Here is a 21,228-nt window from a genome sequence, read left to right as displayed (position 1 = left end):
AATAATATTTATTTTGCTTTATTTTATATCTCAATTAATTTTTATTGAGTAAATATTCACAAAAAGCTGTTTAAAGAGTGATTTATAATGAGAAAATATTATTTAAAGTATCAAAAGTTATACTATTCATGGATTAGTTTACTGAAACTGATATTTAAATTTTAGCTTTCATCATCTATAATTGTATATTAGACAAAAATTATACTATCCATATTTTCAATTTTGTTGAATAAAATATTGAATTAAATACCTACATAATATATTTAATTAAAAACTTCTAATTACCTCAATTTTTATTAATACTATCAACAGATTATTTATTAATCAAAATAAATATAATATTTATCATGATATCTGTATTGCTATATTCTGAAAGTAAAATAAATCAGATATAATTAATATATTTATTAATAAATTATATGTAAATTTTATTGGAAAAAATAATTTTTATGATGTTTATTAAAATGTATGAGTTGTTTATAATTTAAAATATATAAAATACATACATTTTAGTCAGTTATTATAATTTTTATAAATATTTATCAATTTAATTTTATCTAATATAATGGTTTATGAAATGGTTTCATAATTAAAATTTAGGGAATCTATCTGATTTTTGATAAGCTTAGATTTCAGGGATAGCTTCGAAGTTTATTATCAAGTTATTAAATGAACTAGCAAATTATTTGTACTCATTTGGGAAGAAAAGCTTGAAGTTAACAAAAGCGCAGTAGGCATAAATATCTGCAACAGTCAGTCTTCCAAAAAAGTAAGTCTTTTCACCAAGTGCTTCCTTTAATGAGTATAGATCAGGAATTATATTATTTTCTAAGAGCTTTTATTTTTCTTCAGGAGTCATTTTTAAAGTCTTGAAAACATCAATGATCAACCCATCACAGACATATCTTATGTTTCCAATTCTGAATTTGTCATCTCCACAACCTAAAAGATATTACTAGCAAGTAATTTCTAAAACATAATTAGCAATGTTAGAAGCTTCAGTTAAATGATAATCACCATGAAAAATGTAAGGAAGGTTAGGGAATTCCAATCCAAGATTTTATTTATCATTACCAAACCATTCTTGGGCTTCTTTTTAGGAATATTTCTTTTCACTGTATGGGTATTAAGCCAATTCTAAAATATACCTAATAGGTTATGCTCTCAAAGGAATATTCCAATATCCTAAAAGCAACTACTTTCTTGCATTTGAAGAGATAATAGTGTTTTCACTAGAACTTTGATTGCAGCCCATTTCTTTATTTCTTTTTATATATCTTTTTTTTTCTTTATTATGCTTTGTTAAGTCTTTTGTGGTAAAATTACAAAATTGAATTTTATTTATACAATTTTAGATTAATTTAAATGATTTTGATTTTTAAAGTAATTTTTTCAGCCAATACTAACTTTTTTAATTAGATTTTATAAGATTAATTTCTTTCTAATTTAGATCAATCTTCTCTCGTAGAAAAAAAAAAGAAAAAAAATCAAATTAGTTAAGCATTAGATTAGAATCTATCAAAAACACAAATTCATAAGAATTTAATATCTCTAATTTTTTTGTTACTACAAAAAATAAAAAATTAAAGTAACTTTAATGATTTACACTATTTTCATTCATATTTATAGTAACACAATTAATTCAATAAAATTTGCCAGCATTAAAAATTTTGGATTCGCTTCAAGATTATGATTGTTTAGTATAATATATTTAAATTATTAAATAATATTTGTTTTTTATCATTTTTATATTCAAACATAATAATTAATTAAGTTTATTTCTATTACTTTTTACTTAAAGTATTTTTAAAAATTATTTTTATCAGTTTGTTTTGAGAATAATTCTAAAATAATTTCTAATAATTTTTATTTAGAATAATTTTCAACAAAAATACAAAAAATTTAAAGGACCTATTAATAATTAAAAATTAAATTCTATGATATATTTTATATTATGTAATATATTTATTTTAATATTAAGATATAATTTTATGCTTTAATATTAAGGCATGACATGATATGCTCTATTTTTTTTTAATAGATTCTGATGAATGAAAACATTTATTAACAATTCTTATAAAAAATTATATTTAATTAAAGATTAATATAAAACAGCTTTAAATATAAAATTTTAAATACTTTAATTAATACAAAATATAAGTATAAATAGAATTTACTATTTTATAATAGTTTATTTATATTTTGATAATTCAAAAATATATTTTGTAATTTATTAATTTCATTATTTTTTTACACTAATTTCTAAATAAATATTATTAGTCTGCATAAATTTAATATCCTCTTTATTAATTTAAAATAAAATTTTAATTCATAAATGATTAGAAAAGAAAAATTACTATAAATTTATAAGAAAGTAGTTTATTTTTTTGCATTTCCTCAATGAAGATCCTAGAATTTATAAACTTTTTTCAGTAATTTAATTAGACCTTTAATTATTTACAAAATTTATTTTTAATTATGTTAAAAAAATTATTTAAAAGAGAAATATAAATAAAAGAAATTTATTTTTGAATTGTTTTACACATATAAAATTAATTTAAATAGAAACGAAATAAAGTTACATAAGTTCTAAAGCTAAGCTTTAGAGTTTCTTGCAATTAATTAAAGAAGATGCTAGATGAGTTATACCTTAATCACTAATTTTATTATCTCTTTTATATTTAATTTATTTAAATATTTAAATATAAATAATTGATAACTATTTTAATTAAAAGTTTTTGCTCTTTTTAAAATTTCTTATTTTAGATTAATTTAAATTTTTGTTAAATTTTTCTTTGAAATATTTAAGTAATAATATGGGTAACTTACGAAAGTTCAAGAGAAATATCTAAAAGCTTTGGACATTAAGCTAAACTAATACTAAGGTTAGATATTCCTTCATCTCCAATTTCACATCCTCTTTAAATTATTATTAAATTTTATTAAATCAAAAATAATTAAAATTCAAAAAGTATTGTAAATTAATAAGCAAATAATGAGATTATTTTTAATAAATTATTAAAACAAATAAATATTACAAAAAATTAATTTTCAGAACAGTAATATTTTCACATTTCTCTAATTAAGATCCTAAAATTTAAACACCCTTTGCTTCAACACCAGTTCCACTTTTTATATGTCATAAGTAAAATATAAACTATTAAACTTTTTAATCACAAGAAAGATAATAATATTTTAAAATTAAATTTTACCAAATAATTAAGTTTAAAATTTATAGATTCTTGCAACTAGCAATTCCACTGCCAAGAGTTTAAAAATTTTATATCTTATTATTACTTTACATTAAATAAATTAATAAATAGTAAGAAATAGGTAAATTAAAAAAAAATTAAGTAATAGATAAAATCATCAGTTAATAAATTAAATTGTGATACACCAAGCTAAGATACAATGATAATAGAGTAGAACAGTTAGCTAAGTTAAAACCTAATACATTCATACCTTGATCTGTTATCTTATTATTGCTTAATTAGATTTAAAAATTATTTTATTAAATAGAAAAATAATTTAATATAATAATTAATATTTTTAAATGATACAATGTTTGATTTAAACTATAAAATTTACTTTAAATTTAAATTTAAAGTTTAAAGATTCTTAATTTTTGGTAAGCTTTAACTAAACTGAGAAATTCCTAAATCTCCAATGTTGTTTTTTCTATTCATAAAAATAAATTAAAATCAATTATTCATAACAGTTAATGAGTAAAATTAATCAAAATAAATATAAGATGCGGTCAAACCGATAGATTTATTTAATAAGATAATAAAAAATAAATTTACTCAAGGTTAAGCTCTAATGATTTAATGTTATTCATATTCGTAAAATAAACTCCTAAATCATTTGACCCTTAATGTCCAATATTATTTTACCTAATTTATACAAAATGTTTAAATTATTTATGAAAAATTTATTTTGCATATTAGATATTTCATAAAATTAAATAAACATTTTGTAAAATGAATTAAAAATTTTTTAATGAAATAAGTGTATTTGATAACATTTAACTCAAATTATAATTTAATTTTTAAAATGTTTAATAATAAATTAATTTATTTGATATTTGAAAATTTTTAATCTTATGATACTAAAATGCACTCAGAAAATATTAATATTTTGAATTCTTTATTTTAAGGGTATTTAAATAAAAAATGGGATCTTATAAAAGAATTAATTTTGAGTTTTTTAAATTTTTAGCTGATATTTAAAGGGTATGTATTGAGTAACACTATAAAATGAGGTATTATGGTGTACTTTTATCAAATAAAATTTGCAAAAGAATTTTAATATAATTTTGAAATTTAATAATTTATTTTACCTCAGATCAATAAATATTTTCTATATATTAGATGAACCTGTAAAAGCACTAAATAATTAAGATAAACCATTTGAGTCTATTTAGTTTAAACTTTTATTTAAAAATTGATAGAAAGTGAATAATTTAATAGAGTAGAGGAAATATTAAAGTTATTATATATTAATTAATGCATTACCCTAAATAAACTGAGAAATTTCTAAGAAGGACACTCTTTTTTAAAGCAGATCCTAAAGAATTCAGATCTTTTTCACTGATATTTGATTTACTATAATTTAAATAATGATAATAAATATATTAAATAATTTTATATTAACTTATTAAATTATGTTATTTAATTATAAATATGAAGCATGAATTTTAGAAAAAATTAATTTTATTTTATTTATATGAAAATAACACTTTTTAATAGTATTTTGTAAATTTGAAAACAAATAATTTAATAATTAATATTAATGCCTATCAAAATTGTATACTAGTATTAATTATAATTATGTTGTATTAGTGAAAAGATATTTAGATGGATTGAACAAATAACTAATAATAATTATAAAAAGTTGTTTTTAAATAATTTAAGCCAACTTACGCTAAATAAAGATGTACTTCTTAATGACTCTCTAACTTAGATGATAAAAACTTTTTGTGAGAAAAAAATAATAATTAAGCTTTGATATTAAAAAATAAATTTATTACTCCTTTAAGTGTTTTATAATGACTTAATTATAATGTCATTCTTTATATTTTTGTATTTTTTTAGAGAAATCAGAAATTTATTAATTAAACAATATGTTTACTGTTACACATTTTATTTAAAAAATTTAACTGTTTATTAATTATTTTTATCTTTTATTAATCAAATTCAAATAAAAAAAATTTTTGTGAGTTTTTTACAAAATATTAAACTTTCTTTTATTAATCGCAACTATTATTTTTATTTGATCTCAAAGTGTTTATTATTACTTTTCTCAAAATATAATTTAATAAGTACTAAATATATATTTATTACTTTATGAATCAAAAATTTTTTATATTAGATAAAATAAAATTTAAAAGAAAAAATAATGTTTTAAACAGACAAAATTTAAAAAATTTAATTTAACATTTAGTTTTTAGATGTATAAATATAAATTTTTTATAAATCTTTTAATCAAAAATTTTATTTCTTTCATATTATATGTAATTTACCTACAACAAAAAAATAGAATTCATATTATGTATGAATAAATATACAAAATTATATCAAAGTATTCTTAGGTTAAATTTAACTAAATTAGTAATTTTTCTTATAGACTACCTCATTATAAGTCTTCCATAAGCATTTATTGAATTTAATCTAATTAAAAATAAAAAAATAAATAAAAAATAAAATTAGATTTAGAATATTTTTTTTTATATTAACTGGATTAATTCTTAAGTAGTTAACAATAAATTTACCTTAAATTAATATTTAATGTTTGTAATTTAGGAAAATTTTTTATTTGATAGCTAAATTAAATAGCTCCTTATTAACTAATTTCGTTTTACCTTTTGATTAAATTTAGTATAAAATAAACTAACTTTAGTTTAAAATATAATAAATATTTACATTAGCTCAATATTCAGCGATTTGAGTTTCTTAGACTTTGATATACCATCTGAGAGATCAATAATTCCAACGTTTTTAATTTAATTTTATCTTATTTAATGTTTGTTTTAATAAATCAAATTAGCTTAAATTAAATTTTTTTTAGAAAAATTGGAAACAAAAACAAAAAATAAAATTTATTTCTTTATTGAATATTTTACTGTAGCATCAAAGTGAGAAATTCTAGATTTTGCAACTAGCCTAAATTTGTACCAAGTTTAGAAGCCCCTTCTTCTCCAATATTGTTTTTACTTTATTTAAATTAAACTAATATCTTTGTTATCTAACATAATATATTTTACTTTAAATCAATATTTAATGATTTTAAACTTTAATTATTTATTAGTCCACCTGAAAAACCAGATATTCCAATACTTCCAATGCTATTTTTGCTAAATTTTATATTTTATAATTATTTATTTTTAAAGAATTTAAGATTTAATGATATTAGTTAAAATTTAGAATATTTTAAGTAGTTGTTTAAAACTAATTGAATAAATTCTACCTAAAATCGATAGTTAAATCACTAAGATTTTTGCAAATGCCTAATCCTACACCAATACCAATTACTCCTTCATTGTAAATGCTGCAATCGCTTTTATTTTAATTATTTTTAAATATAAGTAATTGTAAAATAGATACAAATATTTAAAAATAAATAATTTATATTTTTACTTCAGTATAATCACTAAGTTTTCAAGATTATGACAATTAGATAAGCAGCTTCCTAACTCAATAGCCCCTTAATTACTTATTTTGTTTCCACTTTATATTTTAAAAAATAAATTTAGAGTTATCCCATTAAAAATTGCGGAAAAAAAATTCATTTGAAGAACTATGTTTAACCTTAAATTAGTCTTTAAAGATTTGAGATTGAGACAATTTTTTAGCTTAGAAAAAAGACCTTAGATTGATTAAGCATATAAATTATTTGAACTATTTAAATAATATTATTTTAAAAATATTTAATTTTGATTAATATAAATTTATAATTTTTGTCTAATTTTTGCTCTTATAATAAAATAAATTAACTCACTTAATATAAAGTTTTAAAGTATGGATATTAGTGGTTTGTACAAACAAATCCCCTAATGCAGTAGCTCCTTCACTCGAAAAATCGTTATTTCTTTTTTTTTTTAAATATATATTGTTTCTTTTTTAATTTAAAAAAAAGCATATCATATTACTAGCCTGATAAATCAAGATATAATTATTATAAATTCTTCACTTATTTTAACCCATTCCTCAATCCTAAAATTCCTTTGTCTCCAATATAATTATCCCTTTTTTTCATTAAAAAATCAAAATATTTTATAAATAAATAAATAAATTAATAATAAATTTTTTTTCAATAAATAGATCACTTAATATTTAAATTAAAATTGGCTACTTTAAGTTCAAAGCTATAGTTTCTAAATTATTGCACTTACCAATTTAGGTAGCTAGATTCGAGACACCTTATTAGCCAATATTGTTTGATCTAAAAATTTAAAAGTGTTTAATCTTAAAATAAATTATACTTTTATAAATTTCTACTCACACATATAATTAATTTAATGATTATTAACTAATAATAAGAAAGCAAAGTATTTGAATGGAAAATAATTTTTTTTACTATCCAGATAAGTCGAATTTTAGTCTTTTTAAATTAATACAGTTTGCAATACCGTTTGCTATGCTTGAAACTCCTTAATCATTAATTGAATTTAGTCTTTAATTATATAAAGTATTTATTTGGGTAATATTCTATTCAAGTAATAAATATTACTTTAAATTTAATAATAAAATTTGTAGATTTTAACATTTGGCCAAACCTAATCCAATACCTGCTCCTCCTTGTTCGCTGATTTGATTTCCTCTTAATTATAAATTAAATAGAAACAACATATTTTATTGAACCACAAAAAGATTATTAATTAAAATTTTATGAAAACAATTTTATTTATTTAATTTACACTCCAGGCAAATCAAGCTTTAGAAAATTAAGATTTTAACAGTTCCCTATTTCATTAAATAATTCAGAAGATCCTTTACAAGTTATTTGATTTCCACTATTAAATAATTTGTAAGAATATGAAACAATATCATATCATTTTAAATATTCAGTTAAGATAATCAATTCAATTTTTATAAAAAAATAAGATAACTAATCAATATTACCTCAGCTTCAGTGTTAAATTTTTTAAGATATAGCACTTCCCTAATCCTTATGCTAAACAAATAATAGCTTAGTCGCTGATTTTATCTTGACTTTTTAAAGATTTTTTTTAATTTTTTTTTACTTTAATAGCTTTTAAATTTGAATTATTTATTTTCTTAATTTTAAATTTATTTCATACTAAAACTTTAAGAATAATAAAAAATTAATTATTTTTAATAGAAATTTGTTTACCTTAAATTAATTTTTAGTGTTTCTAGACTTACACATTTAGATAGATTGGAAGCAAAACCTTAAAAACCTTATTCCTGAAGCTATATTTTGCTTTTAATAAAATATTTAGCTGAAATAGTGCAAGTTTTATATGAAGAAATTAATAAAATTAATTTAAAATATAAATTCCTTTAATAAAATTTTATCTTATCCTTTTTAAAGATTAAAATTAAATTTTCAATATATTTAAATAAAATTTTATTATATTAAATAGAATTTATTTACTTTTAGGATATATCAAATTTGAAAAATATAAGATTATTACAGTTGCTTATTCCATAAGCGAACTTATCAATCCCTTCATTTCCTATATAATTTCCTCTAAGTATATAATTAAGTTATTTTAAAAGCATTAATCATAGATTAATTTTAAAGTAAATTTTTTGAATTTTACTATAATTTTAAGGTTAAAAAACTTAATAACTAGCAATTAGCTAATCCTTAACCTATGCCAGAAATTCCTTCATCCGCAATTTTGTTTTAACTTTTTTAAACAATAAATAAAATAAAATGAATAGAATTATATACTTTTTAATATCAATTTATTTTGATACTCTTTCAAAAAATATTACTGTAATAACTTAGTTATTACAAATTTTTATTTTTTTAAATTTCATGAAATAAATAGAAGTGAAAAATTGTTTTTAAAAAAATTTATAAATAAATTGATTGATTTATTTGTAAGTAATTACAATAGGTAATTAAGTTTGAAAAAATTATGTTTACCTTCCTGACAAATCAAGATAGAGGCTAATTAAATTTTGACAGGTAGAAAATCCAGAACCTATTTTAAGTGCCCCGCCGTCACTAATATGATTATTGCTTTTATGCATTACAGATTTTTATCATCCTAAACATTAATTAAATATTAAATACCCTCCAGAAAAATCAAGATGTAATGATTTAAGATTTTTAGTCTTCCCTATTCTTTTAGCTACTTTAGAGGCTCCTTTCACGCTGTGACTTTTCTTTCTTTTGAACAATAAGAGAAAAGTAATTCATAATTAATGTTGTTTTAAACAAAAAAATTAAATTGCACCTAAAATCAAGTTAGATATCTTCATGCTTAACATAATTTGAAAAAAGATACTTTTGCAATAAAAAAATTATTTGACATTTAGCATAAATTAATATAAAAGTGTTTACTCTTTTGATAGTTTTAAATGAGATAGTTTAATTCGACATATTTTTATTTTTGAAATTTTTTTTGAATAAAAAAAATATTAGATATATTTAATATACATGCTAGAGAAATTTAAAGGCTTTAAAATAAAAAACTTGCTCTTGTTTCCTAAAATCTTATTCTTTAAAATTATTATAAATTTAGGATTATGATTTGCAAATTAATTATATAAAAAATATTATTATGAAGCAAATTATTTTATTTACTTTACATTTTTATAATCTTTTTTATAAAATATCTAACTCAATTTTAAGTTTGTGCATTTACAAATGCAGAAGAAAATTAACTTGATAAAAAAATTAATTAAATCGTTAAATAGCAAAAATATTATGAATAATTATTCAATTAAATTAAATATAGTGTCACACATCGAATATAATTTTAAACTTAAAAAGTAAATTTCAGAAATATAGGACTAACTGTAAAAAATTTTTTTTAAATCTTGAACTATCTTAATATAAGCACATAGTTGATTATTTCATATATAATAAATTAGTTTTTCTATTCTCTAATAAAATTATACAGTAATTAAAAAATATTCATAAATTATTTTTAAAAAGTAAACTTTTTAAATCTTACAAGCCAAAATAGGAGATAAACAGTAATTATGTATAAACATAATAAATAATGTACTTTAATTTTAAGATTTTTAAACATAAGAAATAAAATTTAAATTTCTACTATTTATTAATAAAAAAAATAAGCAAAAAACATAAAATATTTATGCTAGATATTAATTCATTTATCATTCATATATAAGTTTCTTTTTGATATTTATTTTGTAAAACTAAGATAAAGATTATAAAAAAAGACCTTAAATATAAAAACTTTTTTTTCTTTATTTAAATAACTTTGAATCTATTTAAAAAACATGAATTTTATAAACCAAGTTAGTATAATGAAATTAATTAAATAAGCAAAGAAAGAAATACTAAAACAAATATAATAGAAAAAATAATAGTTTTTATTTTTTTAAATATATTTTTATTGCAATATTTGATTTAAACTGTTTAATACATTTTTATATAGAAAAATATCAAAATAATACCCTTTCTTCTATTTTTTATATTATAAAGTAAGAAATATTATAAATCTAATTAATGAAATCTGATAAAAAATTCATTTAGATGTCTTTTTTCTATATAAATTATGAAGGACAATTATTTTTTTAGTATTATTCAGATTGATTTAAAAACTAAAACAAATCAGATTTCTTTTTAAGAATAATAAATAAATAAGAATAAATAACTTTAAATAAAAAGAACAAATAAAAAGAAAAACAACAAAATGGATAAAACTGCTGAGGGAGCTTTAGGATCAAAAAAATTGTGCAGCAAGTGCGATAAATGTATGCAAAAGTTTTTAGATAAAATAAGAAAGCATGGCTACGAAGTCCAATATGAAATGCTTTCAAATAAGGGATATGATGAAAGAATGATCCTAAAAGCTCTCAAAAAAAATAAAGGAGATGTTTTGTTGGCTGAGGAATTCCTCCAAAATGCTCCTCCTAAAAGAGAAAGAAGAGAAAAGCATCACAAAAGAGATTCACAAGAGAAACAAAAAAGTGACGATGAAAAAAACATGAAATGCAAAAACAGAAAAGAAAGAAGTCCATCAAAAAGAAAAGAAAAACTTCATAAGATGGTGGAAGAAATTCCTAATTTTGAAGATCTCAACAACTAATTAAGCAAATTAGGATTTGGAGATGCTAAAGAAAATTTCAAGGCACTCAAAAAAAATGAAAGAAATCCTGAAAAAGCTGCTTCTCATTTGCAAAAAAAACAATCTCTTCAAAAACTTTAACTTCGTGAATCCTTTTCTAAAGGTGAGCTAAAGAAAATTTTTGTTGACTGCAATAACTGCTTTTTTATTGAGCACAGCTTTATCAAGCAATCAGTTAAGGGTGATTTTAAGTAAATCGAAGAAAAGATAGCAACTTTAATGAAACTTTTCTAAGCTAGCTACGAAAACTAAATCTAAATCGTTCTTGTTTTCGACAACTCCTCCATGATGAAGGACTAATCCCTTGCTTAACAATTTGCTGATGATAGTTTTAAACTTATTAGCTCTAAGCCTTAATTCTAGAATGCTGATGATGCTCTGGTTCATTTTGCATCGCTTGAAATTCCAGAAGTTCAATCTTCAATTCTCTTTGTCACTAGCGATTAAATGCTTCAAGCTCGCTTAGTTGAAAAAAATGTTAAGAACATCATGTCTTCAAAGAGGTTCTTCAGCTTTATCAAGGATAACTTCGTTGGTAGTAAAGCTTATTCAGCTGTTGTTGAACAGTGATCAAATTAACAAGTATTTATTAACTCATTGACTTGTTAAAGATAGACTTACTTCCTCAGCAATTTAATATTGAGTGTTTCAATAAGGCTGAAGGAAAGAAATTATAAATGAGTTAAAATCTTAAGGGTGGGTGGTTGGCATCAATTTTACTTGCAAAAGTAAATTCATTTAAAGATGAAAAGCTGGTTCAAACTATATTATAAAACCATGCTTATTATCTTTATATATATAATTACAATTTATATCAATAAATAAATAAAATAAATAATTGTTATTCATACAAAACTTCATATTCGTCTTCACAAAAATTAGAATTTGATTTTGAATGATGTTTAATTCCTTAATTTTCTTTTAACTCTTTGTTTAATTTCCAAATTTTTTAAAAGATAAATCTTAAAATTTAATTTCCACATAAGTTTTTTTCATATTCAATAATTTGAAAGCTAAAAAGCTATTGTTTAGAAAAGTCTTGAGTATTTAATATATTAATTGGTTAGCGTTTGATATCGTTTTTTATTTTGATTAGATGAACTATTTATTTGATTTACAAAAATATATCAAATTAATTATAGAGTTTATGGTCATTCAAAAATACAAAATATTTTATTTTGTTTTACATTTAAGTTTTAATTTATATATAATTTAAATTGAGGTCATATTTGTAGCTTTTATTCCTTCCTCATTAATTTTAAATAAAAACTAATTTAGTTCATTTTATTTGTCAATGAATTAAATTGTTGCAGCACATTTTTAAACACTTAATGTAATTTTTAAAAATAAACTGATTTAAGTCAATTAATAAATTATTAATTAAAATCTACCTTTCTATTTTTTATAAAGTTTATACTTTCTATTATAATTAACTTAAGTAAATAGATTATATGGTAAATTATTTTGTTTTGATATCTTCTGATGATTTTTATAAATTCATTGTCAAATGAAATTTTTTAGGACTTAATGAAATGTTATATTTTCTAATAATCTTTATTATATAAGCGATAACTGGTGAAGTATACAAACTTTTTGGAACTAAAATATTAAATTTATAGATTAATACACAAAAATAAAATATAAATTTAAGCCCTATATTGAAATCTATATTTAATTTTGAATGTTAATTTGCAAACACAGTCTTTATGTAAATTGATCCTTTATTGGTATGTAGAATAATTAGTTAACTCAGTTATCAATATCTCATTTAAAAATATACTAAATTTTTTAAGTATTTATAAATTGAGTTGTCCAAATGTTCTCCTACAGCATCGCTTACTATCAAAGTATTCAATTTCTACAATTTGCTAAATTCTTTAATCAGTTAGGAGTAAAAATCTTCTTCAGCGTCATAATACTGTAATGTGAATATTAATGATTTTAAACTTGAACATTATCCAATATATTTAGCAACTTGGAATATGAACTTTTCTTTGTAGTTCCCTTCTTCATCTGTTAGGTCCAAACTTAGATGATCAAGATCTAGCTTTGGAAGAAAATCAAATAATCCTTAAAAAGTTTTAGTAAAAAGTTTATTATTTGAAAGATTGAGCACTAGACTTTTCAGTTTAGTGAAGCTTTTTAAAGCATCATTTATTTTTTAAAATTAGCCATTTATTTTGATACTATTTAAATTCAATTCTAAATGTGTTAGCTAGTTTTATTATTTAAGTAAACTCGTTAATTAATCTATATTTATTTTATTTTGGCTTAGGTTCACTTCCAGGAAAGAAAGAGCTTTCAAATTTTCTATTGATATTAATATTTTATTGTATTCATCTGTCTTGATGTGACTTAAACTGTCCAAGTTGATTGAAAATTTCTTTAAATTTGTTTTACTATTTATCATATTACTAAGATCTTAAAATAAATTTTTTGAGAAATCAGTGCATCCTGCAAATGAAAAGGTTAAATCATCAATATTTTTATTTGAGCCTACAGCTTAAAATAGTTACTAAGCCTCTTTTAATGGGAAAGAACTTATCTCCTCAAATTTGATTTGTAACGTTTTCAAATTTTTAGCTATTCCTAAATATTAGGCAAGAGAGTCTAATTCTACTATTTTAGAATCTACTTATCCAAAGGACAGACTTAGAGATTTTAAACTTGCTAGATTTTTCAATGATTTACCGAGCTCTTTAAGATGATCTGTTTAGTCTAAACAAAGTACAGATAAGTATAATTACTCCAATTTCTTTAAGTTACAAACATTCTAACAAAACTATTTAAGTTCAGCTTCAAAATATTATTTTTGATTGTAAGGGCATAAAACATCTACATAAAGGCTCTTTAAGTTAGTTTATCTCTCAATAAATTAAAAGAATTGCTTGAATTACTTTTCAGCTGTTTAAAATCCCTTAATTTACAAATCCTCAAGCAAAGAAACATTTGATAGCTTCTGAAAATATTAAGTATTTATTGCCTATTCACTTTCTAAAAATAACCTTAAGACTTTTAAATGCTCAGAATTTTTGTTAGCTTCTTCAAGCTTTTAATCAATAAATTTTTCAGTTCTCTTCTCATCTTCAAAGATATCTTGAACATTTGACAAATTTATTTGTAATATAGGGATAGTTTATTCTTCTTTAACTTAAATTTTTTTGTTTTTATTTCCTTTCATTTTGTTAATATAGAAACTAATCAGTCTTTCTTTATTTATTTATTTGGTAGATAATCTATTACTTTAATGTTTATAATCAATATTTTGATTAATTTTTCAATAACTCAGGTCTTTAATATATTTTTCAAACTTTTATTTACCCTTTTGGTATAGACAGGAGCTAAATTAAATAATTTATATTTTCCACATCAAATTTTGAATCTTACAGTAAAAATAAAATAACTTTTGTGAATATTTTTTCTTTTTGTTTCCCTATTTTTTCTATGCTCACTACTTTTGAAAACTGTTTAAATCTTGTAGCCAAATTTTTATTAATTTATCTGCTAGATATTGGCGCTAATTTATAATTAACATCCTTTAAGTATATAAATATAATTAAATGATAAAAAATTCTATATATTTATATGTAAAAGTAACAAGATGTCAATCAATTAATATTTAAATTATGAATAGAATAAAAATTGTTTAATTTTAAATTTATTTGATAGATGATTATTTCTCTTCAAACTATACATATTATATGGGGAACTAATAAACAAAAAAGTATCTTCAAGATAAAAATAAATATTACGAAATAAATAGTGTAATTATTCATGTGAACTAGCCTTCGAATATATTATTATTATACAATAACAAAAGTTTTTAAAATCTAACTTAGAAGGACATCTCAATATTGACTTAATACTCAAGTAAGCTATTCATTCAATTTGCATTAAATTATTTATCATTAGAAATTTATATATTTAAATTATTAAAACTATGTCTTTTTTTGTAATAGTTTTAAGAAGATCTAAGGAGATGATTTATAAGAATTATGTAAAGGATTAGAAAAGTGCATTAACGTAAAAACTCTCATGATTAGCCTATAGTAAAATATAGTTTCAATTTTATTACTTAATGTATCCATTTATTTACTTAAAGTGAATTAAATAATGACAAGATCAATAAATCAATGAATAGACTGTATTTCTTTTATATTATTAATGCCAAATGATAGTTTCCCCTATTTTTAAAAAAATTTAAAAATTAAATAAAATAATAATAATAGTAAAAGGGGAGGTATTTATTAATGAATGAATATTTACAGTATTTTTGAAAAATAAAAATATAATATAATTTTTTGAAAATTATTTAGCAGTTGTAATTTATCAAATTAATATTTGTCTTCAATAGCAAATTCTTTTACAAATATGGTTTATCTCACACATCTAAAGTTAAGATTAGGGTAATTAATATTTTATTTGCCTTGATTTTATTTATTTTTTCTCATTTAACAAATGCTAAATTAATTTTTCTTTTATACTAACATTTAACAATAATATAAAAGAGTAAATAATATCGGATAATAAGGAGTGGAGGATTTAGGTAGAGTTTTGATTAAATTTTAAAAACTCTAATCAGTTGAGCTCTACTTTTAGTAAATTTATTCATTTTATTATAAATTAGCATACAAAATTGACAAATTTATATATACTAATATCTAAATATATTATTAATTTATTAATTTGAATAAACACCTTAAAAATATCATAAAATTTACTAAATTTTTAATTAAAAATATAACTTAAAAAGTTCTAACAAAATTAATGATGAGGGTGCTTATTTGTTAATGAATCAGTTGGCTTAATGCTAAAATATTTCAACTTTGATAATTGAGTTTACGTATTTAGTTAATTTAGTTTAAAATAAGTTGAATTTAATATAAAATATTTTTTGATTGTCTTGTATTAAATTTAATATTTAAAAATATATTTTACTAAAAAAAAATTTTCAACTTAAAAAATATAATTATTTTATAAAAAAAAAGTAATAACAAAATAGGAGATTAAGGAATTTTAAATATTGGTTAGTAACTGAAAAGATTTACCAATCTTACAACTTTAATGCTTTATTTGATGTTATTTAATTTATTTTTCATTATATCAATTATTTTTAATTTGAATGAAATATTTTATAAATAAGTGAGAACTAGATAGAAGAAGTGAGAAAAGAATATTTGGAAACTATTTCAATGAAATTAAAAAAATTAGTATCGTTTTCAATAGAATTAATATCTTATGAATGAGTTAAGAAGAATAGATAAACATATTAATTTAAATTTTTATTGATCATAAATCAAATAAATAAAAAAATAAATTTCTTAATATTTTGTTTATCATACATAATATGACATATTTTTTATTTTTCATGTTTTTATTAATTTTTGTAAAGAAAACCATTTTCATATAAAAATAATATTAATTTAATTTATTTTTCAATTAAATTATTATTTTAATCTGTATTTCATTAAAATGCTTCAAAAATTGAATTTATAGATTATATTGACGACCTATTAAGAAAATGAAACTTGTAAATACTTTTTTCATAAAATATGAATAAATAATTTTGCTGAAAAAAAATTGAAGACAAGCTTAATTTCTCATCAAATAAAAATGAGAAATAAATAAATGTATTTTAAAATAAAAAATATAAATAATACAAAATAAAATTTAATTTAAAAATGTTTAAAAAATTAATTTTAAATAAATTAATCTCACATAAAATGTATGATTTAAAAAATGATTATAACATCCTACATAAAAGCATAAATATATATGTAAAATAATTAAAGCTTATTTTATGTAAAAAATATATTTGTTTTTTATCTATATTTTATTTAAAAAAATCAATTTCTTTTATTTTATTCAAAATATCAAATATTTACAATTTATTTATGATTTATTTATTTATTGAAAAATACTTAAAATGTCTAGCTATTTTTTAGGTTTCTAATGTGTCATGTAAAATTTATCAGAAAAAGCTTCTCAATTAATCATAGGCATTTAGAATAAGACTTTTTTTTCTATTTGAAAATAAAATATGCAATAAAGAAGAATCAATAATTAAAAGATTTGAAATTTAGATTAAAATAATAAATATTGTCTATATATGCTGCATATTTATTTAACTCTCAGTTGATAATTAAAATATTAGTTTGTTTATTAGTTAATTAGTTAGTAAGTAAATAAATAAGTTTTTAGATAGATATATTGATTTGTTTGCTAAAGCCATAAAATTGAAAGAACAAGAGAGGTAGGTGTAAAGGTGAATAGTTCGATTCTTTTTAACTTTCAATACTCCATTACTATTGATTGATTGAATAATCAGATTGCTTTAGCACTTTAAAAAATTAGTTTTGGCAGATACATATTTTTTAGTGAATAAACAAATGTCATAGGCACAACAATTAGAGTTAGTCGAGGATGAAGAAATAGATATCATATAAGATGATTAATTACAAATACAAAGTAGGAGTTAATAAGTAGTGATTAAAAATGAAAGAGAGTTTGATTGGGTAAGGTATAAAACTGAGGAGTGTTGCGATAAAGAATGTGCTTTGTTAGATAAAAAGAAAGAATTTGTATTTCCCTTATTATTTAATTGCATAAAGTGGCACAACCAATTTGATAAAAGACGTAAAATAGTTGTTAAAGACAAAAATAAATTCAATTACAGCAGGCTTTTTGTCAAGGAAACAGATAGAGAAGATACAAGATTTTGCATGAATTTTTTTGAGTATTTTTATCATCCTTAAAATTTCAGATCAAAAGAATGTCCTTCTGTAGCAGCTAATTAAAATTTGAATGGAACAACAGAAAACAGTAATTAATTAGCAAAAGATAAGCCAAGTGTATGCATTTATGGAATATTTTGTCCTTACTATCACAACTAAGCAGAAAAAAATGACTGGGTAAATGATTTAAAAGCCACTAAATACATGGCAGCACCCAAAGAAAAATTCACATAGAGTTTACTTGATGACTTTAACAATATTTAATCTAGTAACAAGCAGTTAGAAAAATTATACGAGCAAATCTCTCAGTAAAAGGTAGTACCTAAGAACCAAAACACAAATAGCAATAACAATAACTCTGTGGATTAAGTAACTCCAATTTCTAAGAATGAGCCTTCTCCAAAAGAAAAATTAAATATGTAATTAGCTAATATAGATAAGATTTAAGATAATAAAATGACATAGAACACAGCAAACATTCTTTTAGATTTATACGACGATGATAGTATTGTAGATAGAAATGATATTTTGATGTTAGATCCAATAAATGAGCTAGAAGAAAAACACACGAATTCTAAAGGCAGTGACTCCAATCTCTAAGGTAGAACTAGTAAAGTAGATAAATCAAATAAAAAGATATCTTATTCCCCAAAAAGCAAGACTATGGTAAACTTAGAGTAAAAAGAGACAAAGAAAAAAACTTAAAATCCTCCAAACAAAAATGATCAAAATACTCCAGTAAATTAAGAATTTAAAAACTAAGGCGATTTATCAAACAAAAACATCGATATCCAAGTTGCAGAATTAAAGATAAAGCAAGAATAAAATTAAAATAAAAAGTCTAAAAAAAATAATGAATACTAATTTTAAGACATAAGACACAGTTCTAACAGTCTTAATAATCCAGACACAAAATCAAAGAGCGAATTAGATATAACAAAACAAACTTCAAAATACACTGATTTGAGCTCCAATGATGAGTATCTTAAAGATTTTACAGATGTTAATACCCAAAAATACAGTAACAAGGTTTATTATTATAAGTAAGACTTAGGTCATGAAAGTTCTACAGTCGAATTTAAAAACTACTAGAAGATATCCTCATGTAAAATCTAAAAAGACATGATCGCTATATTAAAATTGCAAGAATATGGTTAATATATTTGCGGTTTCTTAAACCACAAAGGAGGAACAATGTAAACAAAATTATTAAATTTATTTAATTTTAACAAAAAAGCAAAGAAAATTTTCCACAATTATAATTGGGGGGATTTTTTTATCAATGTCTTCAAATTTTTAATTTTAGATGGCACTTTTTTTGAATTTTAAGACTTTGGTGATAGTAAATCATCAAAAATAATTTTCTTTATTCATTTTTGGCATTTGATAAAAGTCTTTTAACAATTTTAAAAATCCAATAATGAATGATAATAAAATGCTGATTTTTTGAATACAAATAATTAAATAATTAATAGAATTTAAAAAGCTAAAATATTTTAAAAATTAATTCTTAAATATTTAAAATATATTTTTATCAAAAATATAAATGAAATCTGATTTAAACTTAAATATTGTTTTAAAATAATAAAAATTAGGTATATAGGTGTGCATGATGAAGGTTGGGTAGATGGTATAAGCTTGAATGCTAAGTAAAAGGATTGGTTTAATTTGTATATAGATTATATAACTTCTTTAATAGAACCAAGATTAGTAGTGGGAGAAGTGAGAATCAACTATACTGAAGTAATTGGAAAGCCTGTGTAGCTTAGTAAAGACTGTAAAAATTATGTAATCGAGCTATAAGTAGTAAAAACTAACTATTCAGATATATATTTCTTTGAGAATAATGCATATATTAAAAAATAATCTTCGAATGCCAAAATGTCAATACAAGAAATAAAGTAAATACAATATTAGTAAATTAAACAAGATTAATAAAATAAACATTTTTTAATATTATAGATAAGACTTATAAGTTAAAATAAAAAAGCAACTCAGAGCAGAGTGCAACCAAATCTAAAAAATGGTATTTATTTCTTCTTTTTTAATCTCATTTATGATTTATCTAAAATATAAATAGTTTCTATATGATGATTTGAGCGATTTAGATTCTTAAAATTTAAAATAATTGTAAAAATTAGAAGAAAAGCTTAAGTATGTATTAAACTAGGTTTAGATAAAAATAGAAGAAAAGAAATAAGAAAATTGAAACAATTAATCTAATTCTTTCAACATTATTTCAAAAAATTTAAAATGATTAAAAGCTACCTACAAACTATATATTAATATTTTGTCATAAAATTTAAATATGAATAAATGTAATCTGCGTTATGGCAAACAGATTTTTCTTGCTTGATACATTTATTTTTGACTTAAACTAAAGAGTGACTAAATATCATACAAATAAGTGAATTAGTTAATTATTAGTGTTTAAGTTAATAGTAAATAAATTTTTACAAATACTAATAGAGATGGATAGATTATTTTAATTACACTACTTTTATATCAAACGAGCTTGCTACTTAATGAATGAGCGATTTAGTGAAGGAAATCTAAAGGTAAAATAAATTGAAAAATCATCTTAAATGAAAACTAAATAAACTCAAACTTAATTTAAAACTTTCAATTTAAAATATATAAAATTATAAATAAAAGCTAAAAATGAATGAACTGAATGATTTATGAATTATTTAATTCTTATATATTTACTATTTTATAAATAACTTTGCATCCATAATTTTTATAATATTAAATAATCTTATGTACAAATTGTTTGAACCAATTTGATTTTTATGTATAAATGTTATCTTTAAGATTTTTAGCTAAACAATGAATTCTAAAAAATTATTTGAGAGAAAAATTTAACTTCTATTTTTGCTAATATTGTTAATATTGAAATAGGTATCAAGTAAAAAAATCTATTTCTTAAATAAGCTTTTTAAATAACAAAGAATAAAATTAACTATAGAAACATTAGATAATAATACATATGTGTATTTTTTTTATTTTAAAATTATATTGTGAAGCAAAAAACACTACTGAACCTGTAAAAATTTTTAATTATCTATTATTAGCTATTCAACAATAAAGATATAACTTTGATTTTATTAAATATAATAAACCTATATCTTTTTCTAATTACTTAATAATTAATAAACCAAAAATTTAATATTTATCTCAATCAACTTATAAGAAAAT

At 20.2% G+C, this 21,228-nt stretch overlaps 6 protein-coding genes across 6 annotated transcripts; 3 read left to right on the top strand and 3 right to left on the bottom strand. All coding sequences in view use genetic code 6, as the record gives it.

The window, feature by feature from the left end:
• Positions 1-583: 583 nt before the first annotated feature.
• TTHERM_00490870 (glutathione S-transferase, amine-terminal domain protein) lies at positions 584-1,255 on the bottom strand (the record flags this gene model as incomplete). The annotated part of the gene is made up of 1 exon (XM_001016864.1): positions 584-1,255. The coding sequence occupies one exon, from the start codon at positions 1,253-1,255 to the stop codon at positions 584-586; it is 672 nt and encodes a 223-aa protein (XP_001016864.1).
• A 955-nt stretch (positions 1,256-2,210) lies between these two features.
• TTHERM_00490860 (hypothetical protein) lies at positions 2,211-9,599 on the bottom strand (the record flags this gene model as incomplete). The annotated part of the gene is made up of 33 exons (XM_001016863.3): positions 9,538-9,599; positions 9,431-9,480; positions 9,268-9,363; positions 9,118-9,213; positions 8,786-8,875; positions 8,617-8,712; positions 8,353-8,442; positions 8,121-8,210; positions 7,916-8,011; positions 7,729-7,818; positions 7,576-7,671; positions 7,351-7,440; positions 7,148-7,243; positions 6,997-7,086; positions 6,807-6,896; positions 6,636-6,725; positions 6,466-6,555; positions 6,263-6,352; positions 6,122-6,211; positions 5,922-6,011; positions 5,771-5,860; positions 5,631-5,669; positions 4,515-4,604; positions 4,340-4,429; positions 3,804-3,893; positions 3,589-3,678; positions 3,396-3,485; positions 3,213-3,296; positions 3,039-3,128; positions 2,830-2,919; positions 2,583-2,672; positions 2,358-2,447; positions 2,211-2,301 (listed from the first exon to the last, which is right to left on the bottom strand). Exons 1-33 carry the CDS (start codon positions 9,574-9,576, stop codon positions 2,211-2,213), a joined length of 2,859 nt encoding a protein of 952 aa, XP_001016863.3. The 5' UTR covers positions 9,577-9,599.
• Positions 9,600-10,723: 1,124 nt separating this feature from the next.
• On the top strand, positions 10,724-11,866 carry TTHERM_00490850 (UBA/TS-N domain protein; the record flags this gene model as incomplete). The annotated part of the gene is made up of 1 exon (XM_001016862.3): positions 10,724-11,866. One exon carries the CDS (start codon positions 10,724-10,726, stop codon positions 11,864-11,866), a length of 1,143 nt encoding a protein of 380 aa, XP_001016862.2.
• Positions 11,867-13,052: 1,186 nt separating this feature from the next.
• On the bottom strand, positions 13,053-14,477 carry TTHERM_00490840 (hypothetical protein; the record flags this gene model as incomplete). Its single annotated transcript, XM_001016861.1, has 1 exon — positions 13,053-14,477. One exon carries the CDS (start codon positions 14,475-14,477, stop codon positions 13,053-13,055), a length of 1,425 nt encoding a protein of 474 aa, XP_001016861.1.
• Positions 14,478-14,922: 445 nt separating this feature from the next.
• On the top strand, positions 14,923-16,542 carry TTHERM_000490839 (kinase domain protein; the record flags this gene model as incomplete). Its single annotated transcript, XM_012797811.1, has 8 exons — positions 14,923-15,060; positions 15,117-15,166; positions 15,256-15,345; positions 15,613-15,702; positions 15,805-15,894; positions 16,050-16,139; positions 16,285-16,374; positions 16,440-16,542. The coding sequence occupies 8 exons, from the start codon at positions 14,923-14,925 to the stop codon at positions 16,540-16,542; spliced, it is 741 nt and encodes a 246-aa protein (XP_012653265.1).
• Positions 16,543-17,685: 1,143 nt separating this feature from the next.
• On the top strand, positions 17,686-20,239 carry TTHERM_00490830 (divergent AAA domain protein; the record flags this gene model as incomplete). The annotated part of the gene is made up of 4 exons (XM_001016860.2): positions 17,686-19,226; positions 19,626-19,931; positions 19,993-20,056; positions 20,111-20,239. The coding sequence occupies 4 exons, from the start codon at positions 17,686-17,688 to the stop codon at positions 20,237-20,239; spliced, it is 2,040 nt and encodes a 679-aa protein (XP_001016860.2).
• Between the last annotated feature and the right edge of the window lie 989 nt (positions 20,240-21,228).

Source organism: Tetrahymena thermophila (genome assembly GCF_000189635.1).
Source record: "Tetrahymena thermophila SB210 genomic scaffold scf_8254636, whole genome shotgun sequence".
NCBI classification, from domain to species: Eukaryota; Ciliophora; class Oligohymenophorea; order Hymenostomatida; family Tetrahymenidae; genus Tetrahymena; species Tetrahymena thermophila.
Note: the sequence above shows the minus strand (reverse complement) of the source record. Positions and strands in the feature narration are given on the sequence as shown.